Source organism: Balaenoptera musculus, chromosome 15 (assembly GCF_009873245.2).
Source record: "Balaenoptera musculus isolate JJ_BM4_2016_0621 chromosome 15, mBalMus1.pri.v3, whole genome shotgun sequence".
Classification (NCBI taxonomy): domain Eukaryota; kingdom Metazoa; phylum Chordata; class Mammalia; order Artiodactyla; family Balaenopteridae; genus Balaenoptera; species Balaenoptera musculus.
Genome location: NC_045799.1, coordinates 70,786,412 through 70,807,887, shown reverse-complemented (window position 1 = coordinate 70,807,887; position 21,476 = coordinate 70,786,412). Strand labels below are relative to the sequence as shown.

At 49.7% G+C, this 21,476-nt stretch overlaps 1 protein-coding gene across 2 annotated transcripts in view; it reads right to left on the bottom strand.

Annotated features, from left to right (window-relative positions):
* The window catches only part of LOC118881821 (katanin interacting protein), a 195,123-nt gene that overhangs the window by 48,033 nt on the left and 125,614 nt on the right, over nucleotides 1–21,476 (bottom strand). For both annotated transcript variants that reach the window (XM_036827080.1, XM_036827081.1), the window contains one exon: nucleotides 13,821–13,958. In XM_036827080.1, coding sequence (XP_036682975.1) covers nucleotides 13,821–13,958 — 138 coding nt within the window. The remainder of the gene's footprint in view (nucleotides 1–13,820; nucleotides 13,959–21,476) is intronic.

The window sequence follows — 21,476 nt, the reverse complement described above, 5'->3', positions numbered from 1 at the left end:
AACTTAAATCAGATCACGGCAGCCCCCTGCTGAAAACCACCCAATGACTTCCTACTATGTGGGAATAAATTCCAGCTCCTTTCAGTGGTCAATGTGGCCTGCGTGATCTGGTCCTGTGATGACCTCTCTCTTCCTTCCCCTTCTGCTTCCAACACACTGCTCTGCTTGCTGCTCTGTGATCCCAGGGAGCTCCTGCCCACCTTGGGACCTGGGCACCTGCCTGGAATGTTCTGCTCCGGAAACCTGCAAGGCTGGCACCTCCTTGTCTTCAGAGAGACGTGGCTGTTCTCCCTAGAGCAGCCCCCGGCCCATCCTGTCACCTCTCTAGCCCATGGCCCTGTTTCCTTTCCTTCTGGTCTCTGAAATGGTCTTGTTTATCAGCTTTCTAACTTATTTATTGTCTCCCCCACTCAAAGTTAAGCTCCAAGACAGCAGAGACCCGACTAATCTCGTCCAAGGGCCCGGCAAGTGCCTGGCACATAGCTGCTGCTCAGTAATCCCTTTGGAATTATAAGTGAATAAACACAGGTATTTTTCTCCCTGGGCAACACTGCTCTCTAACAATCTTCAGAGAACAAACCTGATCAGAAAAATGGTAGCCTGTTGATTTCAACCCCAGACCATCTTCCATCTTGCTTTGGCTTCTGATCCGCTCTTGGGATACAAGATCTGAGATCCCAGAGGTGTCCATCTATACTTATTTCCCGCTGCCTTAGCCCTCCTGAAAGCCAGGCAACGAAGCTCTAACTAACTTCCTAGTTCACTAAGTTATTGCTACGAAGGTTTCCATAGCAATTTAGGATGAGCAACGTCAAGCCCGTGTTACACCACAGGAACCCAGCTTCAATAGTCCAATTGCAGGATGGCAGGCTACTATTTGCCGCCTGTCAGAAAAGTCGATTCTCAAAGCCCTCTTTTACACATTTATACAGATGTGTTCTCTGTTTAGAGGAGGCGCAGAGCAAGTGTGTGATGTGAATTAATCAGGAAATAGCTATTTGTGAAGGACAGCCTGGGCAGCTTTCAATGACTAGTTCCGCAAAATTACCGCCGTGGAAACATCTGGTGAGACAGACACGCTCTCACCGAGAGAGGCAGTGGGTGGGGAGGAGACCTTTCAGTCCGCACAGTCATCAGATGGGCATCCCGGCTTCCGTAAGGAGATGCCTGGTTTCCACAATGGGCTTCTGGACCGTCCGTGAACGGTCTAGAGCCCCGTCTGACCTCAGCTCTCTCCAAGAAGCCTGGCTGAGTGGGGACAGAGAGAGGGGAGCAGGCTGGGGTGCTATTAGAGGGGTGTGACCTCTAATGCCCCTAGGATCAGGCAGGTAGGAGAGAGAAGAGGGTTAGGGTGGAAACCACAGGGAGTGGCGGGGGTCATGGGGAGCTGAGAGGTTCATGCCCCCTACCTGATGGTGTTTAAAGTTTCCAACACTCTGCAGACCAAACAAACCGTATCTGTGGGTGGATTTGGTCCAAGCATCACCAGGGTGGGATCCCTGGTGGGGAACAGTAGGGAGTCACTTCTCTGGGGATTCCATGTGTTAAAAAAAAAAAAAAAAAGGCTGCATGCATTGTCCCATGCTGTCTTTGGAACAACTCCCCAAGGTCTTGGGCATTAGGGCCCATCTGACAGATGAAGAAACTGAACCTCAGCCTTCCCTGAGGTCACACAGCTGGTGCACAGGGAGCCACTCTGGCTGGCACCCTGAGGTCCTACTGCCACCTCCCTTTGGGTCAAGCCAGACCTGGAGAGGGCCTCCGTCTTGGCCGTGCTAGCCTGGCCACCTGCTCTGGGTGGAACCCTGAGTCCCCACTTCTATTTCTTAATTAGTCCCCATGGACCAACTATCTCGTACTCCCATCCTAGCTCTCTCCTCACTCCCTAGAGGCAGTCCCTATGGGCACTGGTGGGGAGCATGTGTATGTATGCTTGTGTCCTTCCAGGCTTTTCCTATGTATTTACGTACATATTGATGCAACTGCCATCACACCTCAAGAGTGTGGTCCAAAGCTATGTGAGACACGTGTGTGCTCCGTGGAGAAGAAGGGGTTGAGATTTAGCAGATCTGTACTACTTGGCATCCCTCTGTAAAGCTCTGCATGAGGGGTGCCTTTGGGAATAGATCCAAGGGAAAATCCTTTCACTCCTAAACAACCAGCCTGCTTCCTCCTTTCCAACAAGAGGGCTCTAGTCCTGGCTGTTTCCTCCTTTGCCTCAGCTTCCAAGAAGTCCAGGTGAAACTCCATCTGCTGACGACCTTACCCTTGAGAACCATTTGTGTGTGTGTGTGTGTGTGTGTGGGTACTTGCTTCCTTGGCGCTCATATTTTCTTCCTCGTTTAACTAGAGTTATTGCTATGCCTTTTGTTGATGCTGTCTCAAACCCCTTTTGCAGTGGATTTTCAAAAGGACACTTTGAAACTCTGTGGGTGCCACGTAGTCAATGGGAGCACCTTCTCTAGTCCAAAGAAGGACTTTATCCTTCTTTCCAGTTGACGAGAACCAATCATGTTGAGACTGTAATGCATTTTAACACAACATTAATATTATTTTGATCTAAGTAATTGAATTGACTCGATAAGGCCACTTTCCTCCCTGGTCCTGGGGTCAAATAACATGTCTCTTCCAACGAGCACATGAATTGCTCAGCAAAGATCGATGGCGGCCCGGCTCCATCATGACAACAACCCAAGCACAGGCGGGGGCTCTTGTGCTCACAAAACACTTTCCCTAGAGACAAACAACCGCCCTCAGCACAGGCGAAAAAGCCTGAAGGAAATGATCTGGAGCAAAGCATTGGCTAAGCCTACGTGCTGGATGCCAGGGAGGGTCCATTAAAGCAAACCCTTCCTCGGTGTGGGTGACAACTGGAGTCGAAGCAGCTGTGTGTCGCTGGACCTCATTCATGCACAGCCCGAGGGGGCCCGCACTCTAGGGGTTCTGTCACCTGCTGGGCACCCACGCTGGCTCCACTGCACGGGGAGAACATGGGCTGCCGTCCCTTACTGCTCTCTTTGCCGGGAAGTGCTGGGTCCACAACAGGAGGGGCCGAGGGGTTGTGGGCTGATTGGGAGGCTTATCAGGCACGGGGGACTTTGGGGAGTGAGCTGCGGCTGCCCAGAGAGCTGCCATGTAGGCTTCGGGACCTGGCTCAGGAGCTGACGACCCCTCCGGGAAGCCCTTGGCCCTCCCGATCTGCCCCTCCCGATGTGCCTCTCCCCGCCTCCTCAGGTTGAGTCGAGGGTCCTCCTCTAGGCTCTCACAGCTGGGCTTGCGACTGGACCCTTGCGCCTACTACCTCGTGGCCCCATGTGCTCACCTGTCTTCAGCCGGATGGAGACCTTCAAGGATGGGGAACAGGCCTATTGCCATCTATCTTGAGGCCTGGCTCTGGGAACTAAACCTGCTCTTTCCACCTGAACTTGAATGCTTTATGGAGAGGAGATCTCAATGACCTTTCATATGTACCTTGGGAGGAAGAGCAATGAAAACCCTTCTTTGTGATGTAGCCACTTGAAGAAGATGGTGGGGACATGTGACATTTAACAAGCTACATTTAACCTATTACATGCCAGGCTGGGGGCCAATGACTCTGACCTCCCGGCGTCACAGACTCAGAGGACAAAGGATGGGGATGGGACCTGACAGACGGGGTCACTAACTGGAGGACCTACAGCTGAATCTGGGCTGGTTTGGCCCATAGAGCAGTTAAAAATTTCAGAACCAGCTGATAATATCTAAAAACTGAGAGCTTTCACATGACAATGTGCATTTTTGGCCTCTCTTGAAAATTTAGGCCATCTGGCAGGAGGGCGCCAGGGCAGAGTGATGGCTGCTCTAGGCAGGGCCCGGCTTGCCAGTGACCACAACTACTCTCTACTGAAAGGCAGGACCAGGTGGTGGGCACCAGATTGCCTGGTAGTCATGTGACTACCAGCAAGTTCTTTTGCTTTTCTGTGCCTCAGCTTCCCCATCTGTAGGATGGAGCTGATCACCATAGTACCAATCTCATAGGACTGCTGTACGGAATAAACGAGCTCATACGTGTAAAGTGCTTTGAATGCTGACTGGCACATAATACACACTCAAGAAACGCAAGCCGCCATCATTGTCTTGTACCCCATCTACTGCCTGGATGGAAGTACCCACTGAGGCTGGCTGCTCGGGGCTAGCGTGGCTGGAGACTCCCTGCTCCCCTAAGTCCTGGTGCAGCAGTTCCCTGTTCCTGGCAGAGGCTGGCAGCAGGCACAGGAGAACCCCATCCACTCCAGAGTGGGACCTAGCATTACTCCTGCTGACTTAGGTCAAGATTCCCCTCACGTTGGGATTGACATATACACACTACTATATACAAAACAGACAACCAACAAGGACCTTCTGTATAGCACAGGGAACTCGACTCAGTATTTTGTAATAACCTATAAGGGAAAAGAATCTGAAAAGGAATATATATATATGTGTGTATATATGTACACACATAACATATATATGCATACATATATATAACTGAATCACTATGCTGTACACCAGAAACTAACACGATATTGTAAATCAACTATATTTCAATAAAAAAATAAATTAAAAAAAAAAAAAGGGCTTCCCTGGTGGCGCAGTGGTTGAGAATCTGCCTGCTAATGCAGGGGACACGGGTTCGCGCCCTGGTCTGGGAAGATCCCACGTGCCGCGGAGCGACTAGGCCCGTGAGCCACAACTACTGAGCCTGCGCGTCTGGAGCCTGTGCCCCGCAACGGGAGGGGCCGCGATAGTGAGAGGCCCGCGCACCGCGATGAAGAGTGGCCCCCGCTTGCCGCAACTAGAGAAAGCCCTCGCACGAACCGAAGACCCAACACAGCCAAAAATAAATAAATAAGGTAGCTATAAAAAAAAAAATTAAAATTAATTAAAAAAAAAAAAAAAAAAAAAGATTCCCCTCGATCTGGGCTCAGGCACCCGCAGGCAATTCTCGCAATTTTATTCAACCCAACACATACCACGTGGGGGCCTTTCAGGATCCTGGCCTGTGTGAGACACAAAAGATGAGAGCAAGGCTCCTCTCCTTAAGGAGTTCACAAAAGTATGAATAATTAGGTGTCACAGACTCAAATGCTTGCAGCACCACAGACGTGAGCGGCACGGGGACGCTGGTGAGCTGGGGAACGCACACCTGCAAGTCCAGAGGCTGCAGGGGCCACTGGGCTCCAGCCGGTGGACGCCACAGAGGGAATATAGCCGGCTCATCAAAAGCCAACTTTCCATTGTTGTCAAATGTTTCACAAGCTGTACAACATCGTGAGTGCCAAACGGAATACGCCTGCAGGATAGATTTGGCCGGGGGCACCCGTTTGGGACACCAAAGGCTCAGGAAACTGAGGGATACCCTAGGGAAGTACATGACTTGGTGCCCGGAAGGGGTGGCTGAGACCACCAGAAGGGGCCTGGGGCAGGCTAAGGGTGTGCAGGAGGCTGGTGGGTGAAGCAGAACCTTGATGTTTCCAAAGGCAGGGTTTGTAATGAGACCGGCTAGGCATTCCAGGTGCTGGAAAGGGCAGGAGCAAAGGCACAGAAGAGAGGAGTTTCCTAGGGACCAGAGGGGATGAAAGTTGCATAAGGATGGAAGAGCCAGAGAGCCAGTTTTGGGGTCTGAGAATGGGGAAGGTCACCAGTGCACACGCACGCAGGGCCCGGGCAAGCATGGCAAATGGGAGAGGTGGTGTGGTGTCAGGACAACTGTGTCACTGTGTCGGGGACACAAGTAGGAGTGGTGGGGACTGCGGCGCCGTGACTCAGCTCCGCCAAAGCTTCCAGGAGTGGATGTGACCTCGTGTCGCCGGATCGTCTAGTTTCTCAATAAAAGTCAAAAATCCCTATTTTGCACGGAATCCCTTCCAATTTTTAAATGTTGGCAATTAATTAAAGAACTTTGAAAACACGCTGTGAGCCAGCTGCAATCTGTGAGCTGCCTTTGGTGAGTCGGGGCACAGCCTCTTCCCAGGATGCCCCGGCAGCACGAGCTGGCCGGGGACTGCGGCCTCTCCCCTGAGGCATTCTGCAGTGGCGAGGCCCTCGGCTCATCTCCCGCCACTGTCCCAGCCCCACTGAACTGTGGTTTGCCGTTATCCCCCTGGGCCCTCCTGCCTGGGTGAGAGCTCGCAGGGGCAGACAGCGTGTCTGATTCCCGGCCCCAGCAAAACGCCTGAGTGTGGGGCGATCGATATGGCTCTGCTGATGAGACGGAGGGACTGAGCATATGAGTGAGCGGAGCGGGGATGTGGAGGGGGCAGCGGGCAGCAGGGGAAGGAGGAGCTGGACTTGGAAGGAGACAGGTTTTGGGCAGTGGAAATGGTAGGACTTAGAAATGACTGGCAGTGAGGGGCAAAGGGCGGAGTGGAGGATTCAAAGGTGGGAGTCGGGCGCTGCTGCAGACAGTAAAAGGAAGCGGAGCCGGGACCGGGGCAGAGGGGCCTGGGTGTGGGGATACCAAGCTGGGGTCTCGGTGCAAGGCTGGGGGGGAAATGCCGAAGAAAAGTATCTCGTGGCTGGGAGTGAAGCTTGGTTCAGAAATTAAGCCTTGGGGAAGGTTTAACGAATAAATTCAACAGCATGTGATTTCTGCATTCTTAGAGGAAAAGAAAAAGGACCTAGTTTGGGTATCGTTTTCTACTTTTCCTGGTGATGGTCCCTTCTTTTGGAGACAGCACCTCAATTTTCCATTGGGAATCCACCCTTCCCTCGACCTGACTTCATGTGGATAATGTGGGCCTCACCCCAGGTTGCAACCCAGGCCTGGCCACTGGGCCCTCAGTCTGGGACTTTCTTGAGGAGAGTCTCTTTCTGCAAGGAGTGCTGAAATCAAGAGCGATGTCATCAGGGACCACCACCTGGAACCTGAGGATGATGCCAACACAGAGGAAAGCAGAGATATGTGATGGAGGGAGGCAGATTCCTGATGACATCATGTGAACTCCTGGATCCTGCCATGCCTGAAGCCAGCAAACTCATACTCTCCTGTAACATGAGCCAAAGAACACTTTTTTGTCCTTAAGCCGGATTTAATTGGGTTTTCTTGTCCTTTGTTACCAAGAGAATCCTGGCTGATAACACTAGCGCTGGGACTGAGAACTTTAATCAACAGATTCAGCTACTAAATCAGTCCTGGCCAAGGCAGGCAGGAGATGGGGAGCCCTACCCGCTAGGGGGTCTGGGATTTATCTTGCTGTCCTAGGCTGGCCCCTGCACATGGGTGAGCAGTTCTCCCTACTTTGACATCTGTCTGGTCCCAGATGCAGCCTGTCCCCTGGTCTGTACAGAACAGGACATGGGCCTCAGCTTCTACCCTGGTTCTCCATCTGTGCTCTCATCCCTGGTGGGAGTACAGTATGGATCTGAATTCCAACCTTCTGGTTGCACCCTGAATACCTCGTTGGGCCCCCTCTCTCAAGGCAGAATTCTCTGCTCACTTCTCCTTCCCCTGCTGGCTGGGGGTCTGCTTCAGACCTGAGCCTCCTGGGACTCTCAAGATGACCACACCTGTATCTTCCCGAGTATGGACTCTGCACATAGATTTCAGATCCTGCAGCCCACCTACAAGAGAGCACCCTCTGGTGACAGGCAACGGCCTAGACCAAGCCTGAGGTCAACACCTGAGGAAGGCTCTCGTGCACCTGGGTTAGTGCCTTTCCCACCAGCTGCCCTGTTAAGATGCCATCATGATCTCCAGGCCCAAGGGTGCACAGACCCCACCATACGGCAGAGCCATCAGGCTACACTGACTTAGCTGCCCAAATGAAGGTCACATCTTTGACTTCAAAGCCATTGCCATGTTTGGCCTCGGTTTGTATCTTGATCCAAACAAATCAACTATTAAAAAAAATAATTTGGGGGCAATCAAGGATATTTGAATATGGACTGGGTATTAGAGCATAATAATTAATTATTGTCAGGTATGATAGTGGTATTGGGATTATATAAAAACAAACTCCTTATCTGTTAGAGATGCATACAAAAAATTTATGAGTGAAATGATATGATAGCTACAATTATTTTTAAATGTTAGGGGAAGAGATGGAACAAAAATGGCAGAATGTAGATAATTAATGAAGCTGGTGAAAGGTACATAGGTCATTATTGAACTAATCTCTTCACTTGCATTCATTTGAAAATCCACCCCCCAAACCCTGCCAAAAAAAGAGGCCTTTCTGAAAATAGAAATATTGCCCTGGGATGAATTGAGTCTACCCATGGTGCACTCCAGAAGCACTGTGACCCTCATCCAAGCCACCAAGCTAGACTACGCTAAGAGCCTCCTCTTGGGGCTCCCTCTTCCCTCTGATCCCTTCTCCAAACAGCAGCCTGAGTGATCTTTTAAATTCCTCAGTCAGATTGTATCACCCTTTGCCCAAAACCCTCCAATAATGATACTAAGAGCTGACCTTTGTATAGTGCTCACAAAGGCCAGGAGTCATTCTGAGCATTTCATACGTATTAACCAAACAATAATCACCCCATTTTCCAGATGAGGAAACTGAGGCATAGAGGCGTAGAGTAACACGCCCAAGGTCACATGGCTAGGAAGAGGAGGAGCCAGGGTTTGCCCCAGCTGGGCTGGCTCTGACCATCTCCCTATTCTGCCTCCAAACCAGTAAGGCCCACATGACCTGGTTCCCACTTACCCTTGGGACCTCCCCTTACCCTCTCCTCTGTTCACCAGCTCAGTCTCTGCCTAAACTGGTTGTTCCTGCCTTTGCTCTTGCTGTGCCCCCTGCTGGGAATTCTCTTCCCACTGATGTTAGCACGGCTGCTCCTTCTCAACATCCAGGTCGGGGAAGGCCTTTGATCACCTGTCCAGAGCAGCCCTGCCTCTTTCTCCGCCTGCCTCTCTCCCGTTGCCTGATTTTATCGTCTTCAGAACACTTAGCATTACCTGAAATGACACTATTCAGTTGTACCCTTTTTTTTTTTGTCCCTTCCTCATGAGAAGGGACAGGGCTGTATGAACAGGACCTTGTCTATTTGTTCAACATGGTTCCCTGAGCACCAAGACCCTTATGGTCCAATATGTAGTCACCAGCCACATGTGGACAATTACATTAATATTAAAATGAAATAAATTGTAAAATGCAGTCTCTCAGTTACAGGAGCCACAATTCAAGTTCTCAGTGGCCACCTGGGGCTAGTGGCTGCTGCCCTAGACAAGGCAGATAGAGCATGTTAATATCATCAGAAATTCTACTGGGCAGTCCTGGCCTGGATCACCATGACAAGTCACAGAAATATACCACTGGAGTTTGGGATTGACATGTACACACTGCTATTTTTAAAATGGATAACCAACAAGGACCTGCTGTAGAGCACAGGGAACTCTGCTCGATATTACGTAACAACCTAAATGGGAAAAGAATTTGAAAAAGAATAGTTATATGTATATGTATAACTGAATCACTTTGCTGTATACCTGAAACTATCACAACGTTGTTAATCAACTATACTCCAATATAAAATAAAAAGTTAAAAAAAAAGAAAAGAAATACACCACTGGGGAAATCTAACATTAATTAATTAATTAATTAATTCAGAAACTACTTAGTGAGCACCATGTCCATGCATAAACTATATCACTGGGTCCTGCCTCACTTGCTGTCGTGACCAGGCTGGAGGTGGCGTCCGCATGGTGATGCTGCAGGTGAAAATGGTGATGGAATGGCGCCACGGAGATGATGAATGTGCTTAGTATAAACGAAAACAGATGGGCCGTGGCGAGCAGCTGAAAGCCCACTTTTTGGATAGGTTATTACATCCTAGAGGAGGGAGATCACTGATTCCTTTCTCCTAGCAGATGTCGCTCTGCAGGGGAAGCAATGCCGAGAAAAACCGCAGGAAAACCCACAGCCCCCATGTTCCCTTCCCACCTCGGTCCCTTACTCCTCACTAGCTGGGCCAGTCATCTAATCTGGGGAAACATCACAAAATGTGACAAACATATTATCGCGTCCACCTCCTGAGCCCAAGACAGGCATCGCTGATCAATCACACACCCTTTCCTGGATGAACCAGAAGGAAAGTTCTAAATCCTTCTCAAGACAGCACTCCAGGCAGCCATTTCCAAGCAGAGTTGGCAAAAGAGACGCAGCTATCTGTCCCGTAGGATCTTTTTATCCTAAGCCCCAGCTTCTTTATCTACAACGTGGGGCCCGACAACATCCACCTTGCAGGATGGTTGGGGGGTTAATTGAGATGATTCATTTGTTCAGTTATTTGTTCAGGCATCAGATGTTTACGGAGCGCTCAGTGGGGGCTTCACGCCTGCCGGATGCATGCAGCGCTGGGTAAACGGCGGCTGTCATGAGTACCCACACCTGCGGGCCGCCCTGTGTGCCTGCGTGGACGGATGCTAGCCTCCGTGTCCCTACCCTGCCCGCAAGTCCTCTCCTCCGGGCCGGCTCACGCTTACCGCATCACCTAACGAGGGGGAAGGAACCCATCCAAGTTAGCCCGAGGATTAAACGGGCAGCAGATTTTCCAATAAGAGACTTCCATTCTTCTAGCACCTTCTTTTCTTATGCTCTAAATAAGCCTTGGTTGGATCAGCGCCTCACATTGAACTTTGCTTCCTTGAATTCCCAGACACAAAACACTGTCTTAACAAGCCGTGTCTACTGGGCTGAGCTATATTTCCTATAAACTCTCATTTTATCTCCTCTAAAACACACAGTAATAGCATTCTCTGGAGAATATTAAATGAAACCAACCTGCAGCTGCATTTGTTTGCGCTTTCTGTCCCCGGAAAATTCTGTCAACAGATAGGTGTGCGTGACGTAAGTGGTGGCCCTGCCGGGGACTGCGGCCCTCCACACGCTCCTCTGTGTAGAAGCACCTCAAGTCTCTAATCCCCGCAGCCGGCTGCTCCCCAAAACGCCCGCAACAGCAATGACGCCCTGATGTCCTGCTCCTTTTCTGTTCTCAGCACACAGGGGAGGCCGAGCGCAGGTTAAAGAAGAAAGGCAGGCCTCAGCCAACAGGGACGAAGCTTATCTGCTTTGTAATCCAGCACATAAAATCTGCTTTTCTTGGCCTGAGCGATATAGTTGTTGACAGGGCCGAGCTACAGGGCACGGGCTTGGGTAGCCAGCACTGTTTCACTAACCATTACAGAAGATGCTGGTGACCGCCTGCCAGGAAGTGCCGGGAGAACTGGAGAAGGAGAGGACCCAGCCCTAGATGCCGGGAACGCGCTGCAGCTACATGGGGCTTGGGCTGCATCCGGGGCCTAGAGGACAGCCCCTCCGCACACCCTGGGCAGGGGAGGCTGACACGCCCACAGGAACTTTCTCATTTGTTCCAATAGTTTGGACTTTTTCTCAAATTTAAACTTTAGGCATTTGTTTGAAAAAAAAATCAAAACACAGAAATCAGAGAAAGCTTTTTGTTACTTCTCTGGGGCAGCATCGTGTGTGAACAGAGCCGGCTGGGAACGCGTCTGCCATGTTAGCCTCCAGATCCCCAGAGCCTAGCAGATGGCTATTCGGGAGCTGGAGGGACGGCTGGGTGAGTGGGTGGGTGGAGAACCAGCCAGAAGAGGTACAGGAGGGGAGGACGGCAAGGTGGGAGGAGGCACGGAGTCTCCTGGTTGAGCCCCAGTTGGCCTCTAACCTGCGGTATGACCTTGGGCAAGCATCCTAACCCCTCCTACTCTCAGTCTCTCATCTGGATCTCAAGAAGGATGAGACAATTGCTTATGGGCTCTTCGGGGAATGAACTCATTCATTCAATCGACAACCTTGTATTTCTACTTGGAACAGAGCAGTGGTGGAGACGACTCAGGCCCTGCTCCCAAGAAGCCCACAGTGTGATGGGGGGACAAGTGTCCATCCTGGTACAGGGGTGATAGAACCAGTTCATGAGGTCCAGAAGTGCACAAGGGTCAGGGGGTCAGGCGAGCATCCTGGAGAAAGGGATGTCTGGGTTTCCCAGGAATACGAGGCAGAGGCAAGCATTCTGAGTTGAGCGAGATGGGAGGGGCCTGGGACTAAAGGTGCGCCTACCAGGGAGGGCGGTGGAGAGCCACGAGCAGCTGGCACTTTGGAGGGTGGCGTGGTCAAGGGGCGGGTGCCAAGAAGGAGGCAGGCTTGATGCACAGGGATTAGGGAGGGGCCCTCTGTCCTGGATTCTCTGGATCAAGGGGAGCCTTTGAGGGCTTGAAACAGTAGAGTCGTGATCAGACCTCCCAGTGGCTACTGGAGACAGACTGGAGGCTTGGGCCTGGGGTCAGAGAGAGCGATTAGGAAGCTGTACTCTTCTACAACCCCAGGCCTTTGCCCGCGAAGCTCCCTCCACCTGGAGAGGCTTTCCCTTTTCTGTCCGGCTCAGTGCTTCTCCTTCCACTAGAGCTCAGGTATGCGCTCTTTCAACTACCTTCCCTGACCTCTCCCAGCCTGAGGCGTGCTCCCTCCTCCGGGCTCCAGGGGCCGCAGACTGGGAAAGGCTAGCTCCAGCCCAAAGATGAGTTTGGTTTGAACTGTATGGTGGCTTCAAAAGAAGTGAAATTAGCTACTGACATTTGCAAACAGAAAAGCTCATCTCAAAATCCAGATTCCCAGCTCTCTGGGAAAGTTCAGAAGATCTAGCAGTGCTGGCTGGCATTGCTCCATATCAGCCATTAGTTAAAGCTGAAAAATGCCCTGCCCTTTACCTGGGCCATGTGCTTGCCAGTCTGCCACGTTCCCCACCAGGCCCTAGCGTCTCTCTCTAACAATATTGAGGCCGAGGATTGGTTCCCATTTATCATCTCGCTTGTACTATTGCTTCCCTTATAGCAGATTAGAAAGGAAAGTAGAACAAGTTTTGCTCCCTTTTCTATCATAAGAGGGGAAACCAAGATAGGCTGAGGGAGTCCTGTCCCTCCTTGCTCACTGCGTTCCCTGCTGAGTCCCTGGGGCTTCTGTTTGAAACCCTTGGCTCTCCAGGTTCAGCTTTATCAAGGCCTTCATCACACTGCCTCATACTTCCACATTTACTTGTCTGCCAGCTTTTAGACAAGGAGTACCTCCAAGGCATGGACTGTGTCTTTACCTCAGCGTCCTCAGAATTGATCATGAAGCCTGATGGTACCTAGGATGTGCTCAATAATCAAGGTTGAATGGAGGAATAAGTGCAAGTGAATATGTGAAAAACAACCCGGAGAAGAAAGCAAGGATGAGGGCCTGGGTAGTGGTGTGAGGGTAGGAAGGAGGGGAGGGGTTCTGAAACCAGAGGGGCTGACGAGCCCAGAGGTTAAGAGCTTGGCTGTTTAGAGTGGGGTGCACACACCAGGAGCGCTGGTACACGCGGGAGCTGGTGAGACGTGCAGAATCTTGGGCCCCGCCCTAGACCCGCTGGATTAGAACCCGCTTTTCATCAGGATCCCAGGCAAGCTGCTGCGGATACGGTCTGAGAAGCGCTGGCTAAGCCAATGGGCCTGGAGTCTGACTGCAGGGAATCAAATTCTCACTCTGACGCTCACTGGCTGTGTGACTTGGGCCACATTACATAACCTCTCTGTGCGTCTGTTTCCTTATCTGTTAAAACTGCGCCTCGGTTCTTATTTCTCCAGTTCCCCCAAAAGGTGACCTGATTCTACTTCCCAAACCTTCAGCGGAGGCTCTGTTCCTGGGGGCTCTGACAACGCGAAGTGAAAGCCCCCAGCAGGCGCTTGCTACACCCAGGAGGAAGGGCAACGGGGCCTCCTGGTCCCCATTTTGCAACTTCGGGAATCAGGCTATGGGAAAGCACTAAGTGCTTCCATCAGCCAAATGCCCAGCCAGGAACCGGAGCCCGTTACTTACGCCGTCAGCCGTGCAGTAATTCCAAACCTTGATCTTGGTTAGATCAAAGTCACGCAGCTGTCTCGTGTTGCGGATAACAAAAAAGAGCTGGAGCGGTGGGTGGAAGGGGCACGTCCACAAGGAAGGGTCTTTCTTGCCCTGAAACGCCAGCAAGAGAAGGAAGTGGTTATTGTTAGCACAATTCTGCCTTACCCCAAAGTAAGCGGGCAGTGACCATGGAAACCCGGGGAGGATGAAGGTGGGAAGCCACCCACCTTCTCTACTTCATCCTGGGTGGGGTCTTAGATCTCACCCCATCTGGACCGTATTTTGGAGCAGGCTACTGACCCTCGTCCCCGGCACAAAGCTGCCACACGCGCCCCTCTGCCCCTGCCATCCAGACCACATTTAAAATGCAGCGGGCTTTATTTTAATCAACCTAATCGGCTTTGTTGGGGAGAGAGACTGGAGGAGAAGGACGGGAAAAGAGCCATGACTTGCGCTATTTGATTAACCTGGCAAACAGAGCCTTTGATTTTCTTTTGCAAAACCCTGTAGAATTTTAAAAATTTAAAAATAGAAAAGAAAGAAACTGGCTCAGGCGTTTGTTGGGACGGGGCCATGGCACTGAGCCTTAGGATTTATTCTGTTCCCTTTCAGGGTTTCCAAGCCGTGGGACCCCTGTGTGCAGTTTCCGCCTGCCAGCGAGGCTGCCAAGGCCATTCTCAAGGCCAAAGAGGCAGAGGAGCAGGGGAGCCTTGCTGTCATTTTCATTTGCACCAACAAAATTTCGTATCATGAGTGCTTGGGATGCAGATGGGAAAAAGTGAAATCAGGGGACTTTTCTCAGCCCTGGTCACCTCCTCTCTTGTCCCTTTGGGTACCTCTTCTGCTCTCTGTCTGGACAAAACGCACAGTTGTTCCCAAATATGTCCATGCTGGCTCGGCCTCTGTGCCTTTGCACAGGCTGGGCCTCTGCGTGCAGTACTCTCCTGCCCTTCTCTCCCTGGGAACTTCAGCTCAGATGTGCTGTCTCCCCCATTGTCACCCCTTCCCTTGACACAATCACTCCCTTCTCCAGGTGCCCACGGCTCCTTGCAACACCTGAGGTTATAATTTACTCAGTGTCCCACAAGTACCTGTCTTCACGTCTATGTCACCCCCCTCGCCAACACACGCATGCGCGCGCACACACACATACACATACACGCACACTCAGCTGCGAGCTCTTCTAATTCAATCCAGAACCCTTAGCGTTCAGCACAGTTCCTTGGCACCTGGTAAATGACAAAAAAATCTTGGAATTGAATTTTTTGAACAATCGTTCAATGAAGAAATGAAGAAATGAACAGATAAGTGAAATGTACCTTCCTAATATCTGTCCTCTCACTGAAACTTTAAAGAAGAGACTAAACTGATCTGGCCGGCAGAGCTATTTTGTCTAGCTCATGAAGTGTTTTTTTTTTTAAAGGCAAATTCGTTGCCAAGACTTAACGATGGAAGATATCCCCTCCCCCTCAGAGCTAGATGTCTGGCTTGTCTACAGACTTAGGAGACGCGGCAACACGGGGTCCCTGACAGCCGTTGGCTGGAGCTGAGTACACTGTTCTGGCGGCCAGGGCGGGTGCTCTCCGGTGCCCCAGTCTTCACCATTCCCTACTGTTCTACACCCACCTCACCTCCCTGGTTATGCTTCCGCCCGGCCCCTGCAGGCCTGAGTTTAGGGTCCCTGCTTAGGGGCTGAACAGTCACAAGTCCCATCTGCCAATAAGCAACCTGTACCTCTGACACTGGCTGAAGTTGTTCCTTTTATCTAAAAGGAGCATCGCCCCGTATTTGAGAGCGTCTGCATGGGCTCCCAGCCCCAGGACCGTGCCTGCCTCTGGGGTCTGCTGGCCCCCAGGAGACGTGAGGCTCAGGCTCCAGCTGCGCGGAGGACAGAGGTGGCTTGTCCCAGTGACAACGGTGCCTTTCAGGAGGGAGGAGGCTGCTTTGTTAAGGGGGAGAGACGAGCTCAAGGGGTTCTGACTTATTCTGGCAAGTTTCTCAAGCTCTGCGAGAACTTTTAGTGCTCTGGGCAGCTGCGAGGGGTCAAAGATAGCACATCTCAAATCCAGCAGGGGAGTCTCATTCCTTCTCTTCATTGGAGCCTAAAATGGGTCGCTGAGGCTGCTTGACAAAGGCAGAGACTGAAGGCTGACCTTAGACACAAGCGAGGGGACTGTGATTGATTTCCCATCATATTTCCGTCAGCGGGAGGGATAACGGGAGGGCTAAGTGGGAGTCGTGGTGTTCAAAGTCAGAGAACATTAACCTGCGGGTAAGTCGGCCTCATTAGCAACTGGGCCTTCTGATGTTTCCTTTCCACAGACAGAGTCCCCGAGAGGAAGGCTGCCGGGGAGCTGCCGAGGGCTGACCCAAGGCACGCTGGGCAAACCTCCAGATGCCTGGCCAGCAGGAGAGCGTCTGCTGCACCTGCCCATCGCAGGTGGTAATCAAGATGGCAGAACAAGAATCAGGGCACCTGGGCACCGCCGTTATCTCACTGGGTTCTCTCCGAGCCCTGGAAGGTGAGTACTGCAGTAACACCCGTGTCACCGAAGGAAGACCAGAGTCCAGCAAAGGTGTGGTTTGCCCAAGTGATGGAGTGAGGATTTAAACCTAGGTTTTTAATTCATTCATTCATTCATTCATTCATTCATTCATTCATTCATTCTGTGTTGGTTTGGATTCCCCCAGGAGCAGACCCTGAGGCAAGGCAAGTGTAAAGAGTTGATTTAGACAGTGAAGGAAACACCAGTTGGAGGGTGGGGAAGTGAGAGGGGGAGAGGTATTCCATAAAGAGTGTGTTACCAGGCTAGGCAGTTATGTTAGGAGTTAGAAAGTTACCTCCTGAGAGGGGCCTTCTTCTCTGACCATCCATTCTAAATTAGTCCTTCCATTGGCCATTAATAATTCTCTCATATTTTCTTCATTGAATTTATTCCCCCACCCCCAGCCCCGCTTGATTTTTTTTTTTTCTTGGCAATGCTACTTGTTTGCCTCCCCTCCTGGCACAGAGCTGGGATCTGCTGGGCCAGGCTCCCCCCGCACTCGGTATTTGTTGAGCAAGTGGGTAGCAGATGCCGTTGGCGCCTCCCCCAGTCCCCTGCCCTTCCCACTTTGGTCCCTGCTGGCTGTTCTTCCCACTGCCAGCACACACATTTCTCCGACGGAGGATCTGTTTTCTGGCCTCCAGGGCCCACTTTGCCTCCCCTGCAGCAGGCCCAAACTGGCGGGGAACTGAGCCCCCAGGAGCAGCCCTGAACCTACACTGATGGGAACTGGGGTGTGGATACCCCAGCTCCCTTGTCCCGGAAGTGGAGTCACCCTGAGGTGTGTTCCACACTGGCTCCCAGGTTCCCTGGTGGCGTGGAGCTACTTTGGCCATATTTTCACTGGGTTGTTTGTCTTTTTGTTGTTGAGTCTGAGTCCTTTTCTTCATATATTCTGGATACAAGACCCTTATCAGATACATGATTTGCAAATATTTTCTCCTTTTTTGTAGGTTATCTTTTTACTTTCTTGATAATGTTCTTTGAAGCAAAAATGTTTAAAAATTTTTGTTTGTTTAAAAATTTTGATGAGGTCTGATTTACCTGTTTTTTTCTTTTGTTGTTTATGCTTTGGATGTCATATCTAAAACTCCACTGAAAAATTCCAGGCTATGAAGATTTACACCTATGTTTTCTTCTAAGAGTTTTATAGCCTTAACACTATAAAAGTTTCAAGGTATTTGATCCATTGAGTTAGTTTTTGTAAATGGTGTGTAAGACTCCAATTTCATTCTTTTGCATGTGGAAATCCAGTTGTTCCAATACCATTTGTTGAAAAGAAACTATTCTTTCCTCATCAAATGGTATTGGCATCCTTGTTAAAAATCAATTGACTATAGATGTAAGAATCTATTTCTGGACTCTCAATTCCATTCCATTGATCTATATGTCTATCCTTACGCCAGAACCACACAGTCTTAATTACTGTGGCTTGGTAGTAAGTTTTGAAACTGGACTCACTCAAAGTGTGAGTCCTCCAACTTTGTTGTTTTCCAACATTGTTTTGGCTCTTCTGGGTTCTCTGAACTTCCATTATACACTTTAGAACCAGCTTGTCAATTTCCACAAAAAAGGCAGTAGGATTACATTGAATCTGTAGATAATTTGGGAGCACTGCCATATCAATGGTATTAAGTCTTCCAATCCATGAACACAGATATCTTTTCATCTTTCATTATTTAGGTCTTCTTTAATTTCTGTCAACAATATTTTGTACTTTTCAGTGTACAAGTCTTTCACTTATTTGGTGAAGTCTATTCTTAAGTATTTTATTCTTAAATAGCATCAAACTATTATAAATGGAAATTTTCTTAATTTCCTTTTCAGATGGTTCATTGCTAGTGTATAGGAATACTACTGATTTCTGTATGTTAATCTTTTATTCTCTAAGCTTGCTGAACTCGATGTTAGCTTTACCAGTAACTTCTGTGAATTCTTTAAGATTTTCTGTATATAAGATCGTATCACCTACAAATATAGTTTATTTCTTCCTTTCCAACCTCTTATTTCATTTTCTAGCTTAACTTCCTTGGGTAGAATCTCCAGCACAACATTGAATAGAAGTGATGAAAGCAGGCGTCCTTGTCCCATTCCTGGTCTTAGAGGGAAAGCTTTCAGTCTTCCACCATTCAGTATGATGTTAGCTGTGGGTTTTCATAGATGTCCTTTATCAGACTGAGGATGTTTCCTTCTATTCTTGGTTTGTTGATGTATTATCATGAAAGAATGTTGAATTTTATCAAATGCCTTTTCTGTGTCTATTAAGACGTCATATGGTTATTTCCTCCTTTATTCTATTAATATGTTGTATCCTGTTGATTAATTTCCATATGTTGGACAACTTTGCATTCCTGGAATAAACTCCACTAGGTCTTGATATATAAATCTTTTTATAAACTGCTAGATTTGGTTTGTTAATGTTTTGTTGAGGATTTTTACATCTATATTCATAAGGGATACTGGTCTGTAGTTTTCTTGTGATGGCTTTTTCTGGTTTTGGTATCAGGGTAATACTGGCCTCAGAGAATGAGTTGGGAAGTGTTCTCTCTTCTTCTATATTTTAGAACAGTTTGTGAAGGCTTGGTGCTAATTCTTTAAATATTTGGTAAGATTCACCAGTGAAGCCATCTGGTCCCGGGCTTTTCTTTGTGGGAAGTTTTTTATTGATTACTAATTCAATCTCTTTTCTTGCTATAGGTCTATTCAGATTTTCTATTTCTTCTTGATTCAGTTTTGGTAATTTGTGTCTTTCTAGGAATTTGTCCATTTCATCTAGGATATCTAATTTGTTGGCATAAAATTGTTCATGATATTCCCTTGTAATCCTTTTTATTTCTATTAGTTTGGTAGTGATGGCCCCTTTTTCATTCCTGATTTTAGTAATTTGAATATTTCCCCCTTTTTTTTTCTTGCTCAGTCTAGCTAAAGGTTTGTTCATTTTGTTGATTCTTCCCAAAAAACAACTTTTGGCTTTGTTGATTTTTCTCTATTGTTCTTCTCTTTTCTGCACTGTTTTTTTAAAAAACAATTTCCTGTGAGTCTATAATTATTTATTTTTAAAAGTTCAAAAATGTATTGCTCTATGTGCTACGGATATAGTGTGAATAGCACAGACAAGAACTTACAGGTTGATGGGAGGAGACAGATCAGAAACAAGTGAACAAAATCACTTTTGATAGTGGGAAGTGGTCTGAAGAAAATGAAAAAAGCTGATGTGATAGAGACTGGCGTAGGGAGGGAACAGGACTCCTCCAGCTTGGAGAGTCCGGGAAGGTCTTGCTGAGAAAGTGATACCTGGGCTGAAATCTGAGTGACGAGAAAGGAAGGAGCCACATGAACATATGGAGGAGGGATGCTCTGGGCAGAGGGGGCGGCAAGTGCCGAACCCACAGGTGAGAACGAGCTTGGCAGCTCAGAGGAGCAGCAGGGAGCCCTGGTATGTGAGGCAGGCAGAGAGGGAGCTGGAGGTCGGTTCACAGACAGCCTCCGGGGCCACAGAGAGGCATACAATTTTCCCCAGAAAGTCACGGCAGGGGTTTTAAGCAGGGGAGGGCTGCAAGCTGACATTTGTTAAAGATCCCTTCGAATACAGAGTGGAAAATGGAGTGGATGGGGTCAAGAATGGAAGAAAGGGATGAGAGAGGAGACCACTTAATAGTTCCAGTGAGAGGGAGCAGCTGATCAGACTTGGGAAGAACCAGTGGAAATGCAGAGAAGGGGCCAGATCCAGGCTCCATGTTGGAGGTGGAATCAATAGGACTTCCTGATGTGTTGGAAGGGGAAGGGGCGTGGCGCCACCAAGGAAGACTCTTAAGTGGTGGGCTTGGCAGCTGGGCGGACGGGGATGCCATTTACTGAGCTGGAGGAGGAAGAGATGTGGGCGTGGGCCAGGGAATCAACACTCAGGTTTCAGGTCTCTGAAGCCTGAGATGTTGAGCGGAGGCTGACATTCAAGTCAGGAACTCGGAAGCAGGCAGGGCTGGGCATATAAACTTGTAGTCAACTTGAAGCCATGGGCCTGGGGGATGGCGATGAGAGAGATGGGGTGGGCAGGGCAGGAAGGAGGGTTTGCACTGAACACGGGGCACTCATACAGCCCCCCATACGCCCCCCATTCACCTCCATTGAAGCAACTTCTCTTTCAAACCCAGACTCTGCTTTCAGGTATCTTCTCCTCAGCTTTCAGCCGAGCCCCATCACTCCACAGCAGTGTGGCCTGGACGAGTCACTCATCTTCCCTGAGACTTGGTTTTCTCGTTTATCAGATGGGGAAAGTCATCCCGAGGTTCATGTGAGGATTCAGTGAGGGATGCCCGAGACCCCAGTGAAACTGAATGGTTCTGAGAGGCAGTGTGTCCTGGTGGCCCCAGGCGCGGTTCACAGGGCGGCTATCAGAGAGACCCCAGGCCAGGGCAGCAGGGGGAATCCAGCCCACCCACAGCTGGGCCCAGAGATCTAGCAGCCCAGGGTGAGACAGCTGCCTCAGGGCCCAAAATTTAAAAAAAACAAAAAAACCCCAAAAACACGAAACCCACAAAAACCCCGGGCCAAAGTCCTCACTGCTATCACATGGCAATGCTCATCAGCCTCTGCTAAACAGAGAAAAGGGGAGAGCGATCAACAGAATTTGTCCCCATTAAATCCAGTGATGCTTTTTATCGCCCCTGGTATGCTCTGTTCTGTACAGTAGGCTTCCAAAAATGCCACTGCTTTGTGCACAAGGGGGACGGGAGAGGTTTAGCAAGGGCTGGTCCAAGCCTCAGCAGCACGCACGGGAGCCTACAGACTTGAAGCAGGGAGCAGAGCAGGGAATGCAAGGCCAGAGTGTGCAAGCGGCCATGACCTGTTTCCTTCAAGGTCCCAGAGCTGCTGATCTTTAAGTGGGCTCAGAAAACACCCAGTCCAACCCTATGGACAGGCTGCGTTTCCTGGCTATCTCACATCTACCCTGCCTTTCTTTCAGTAACAACCACAGATTTCTTCAGCGAAAATTCCCTCCCTGCCCCACTGGGGCATCTTAGTGGAACTGGCACCAAGGTGCCCGGCCCTCCTAGCCAGGTTGGTCCATCAGCCTTCCTTTCCT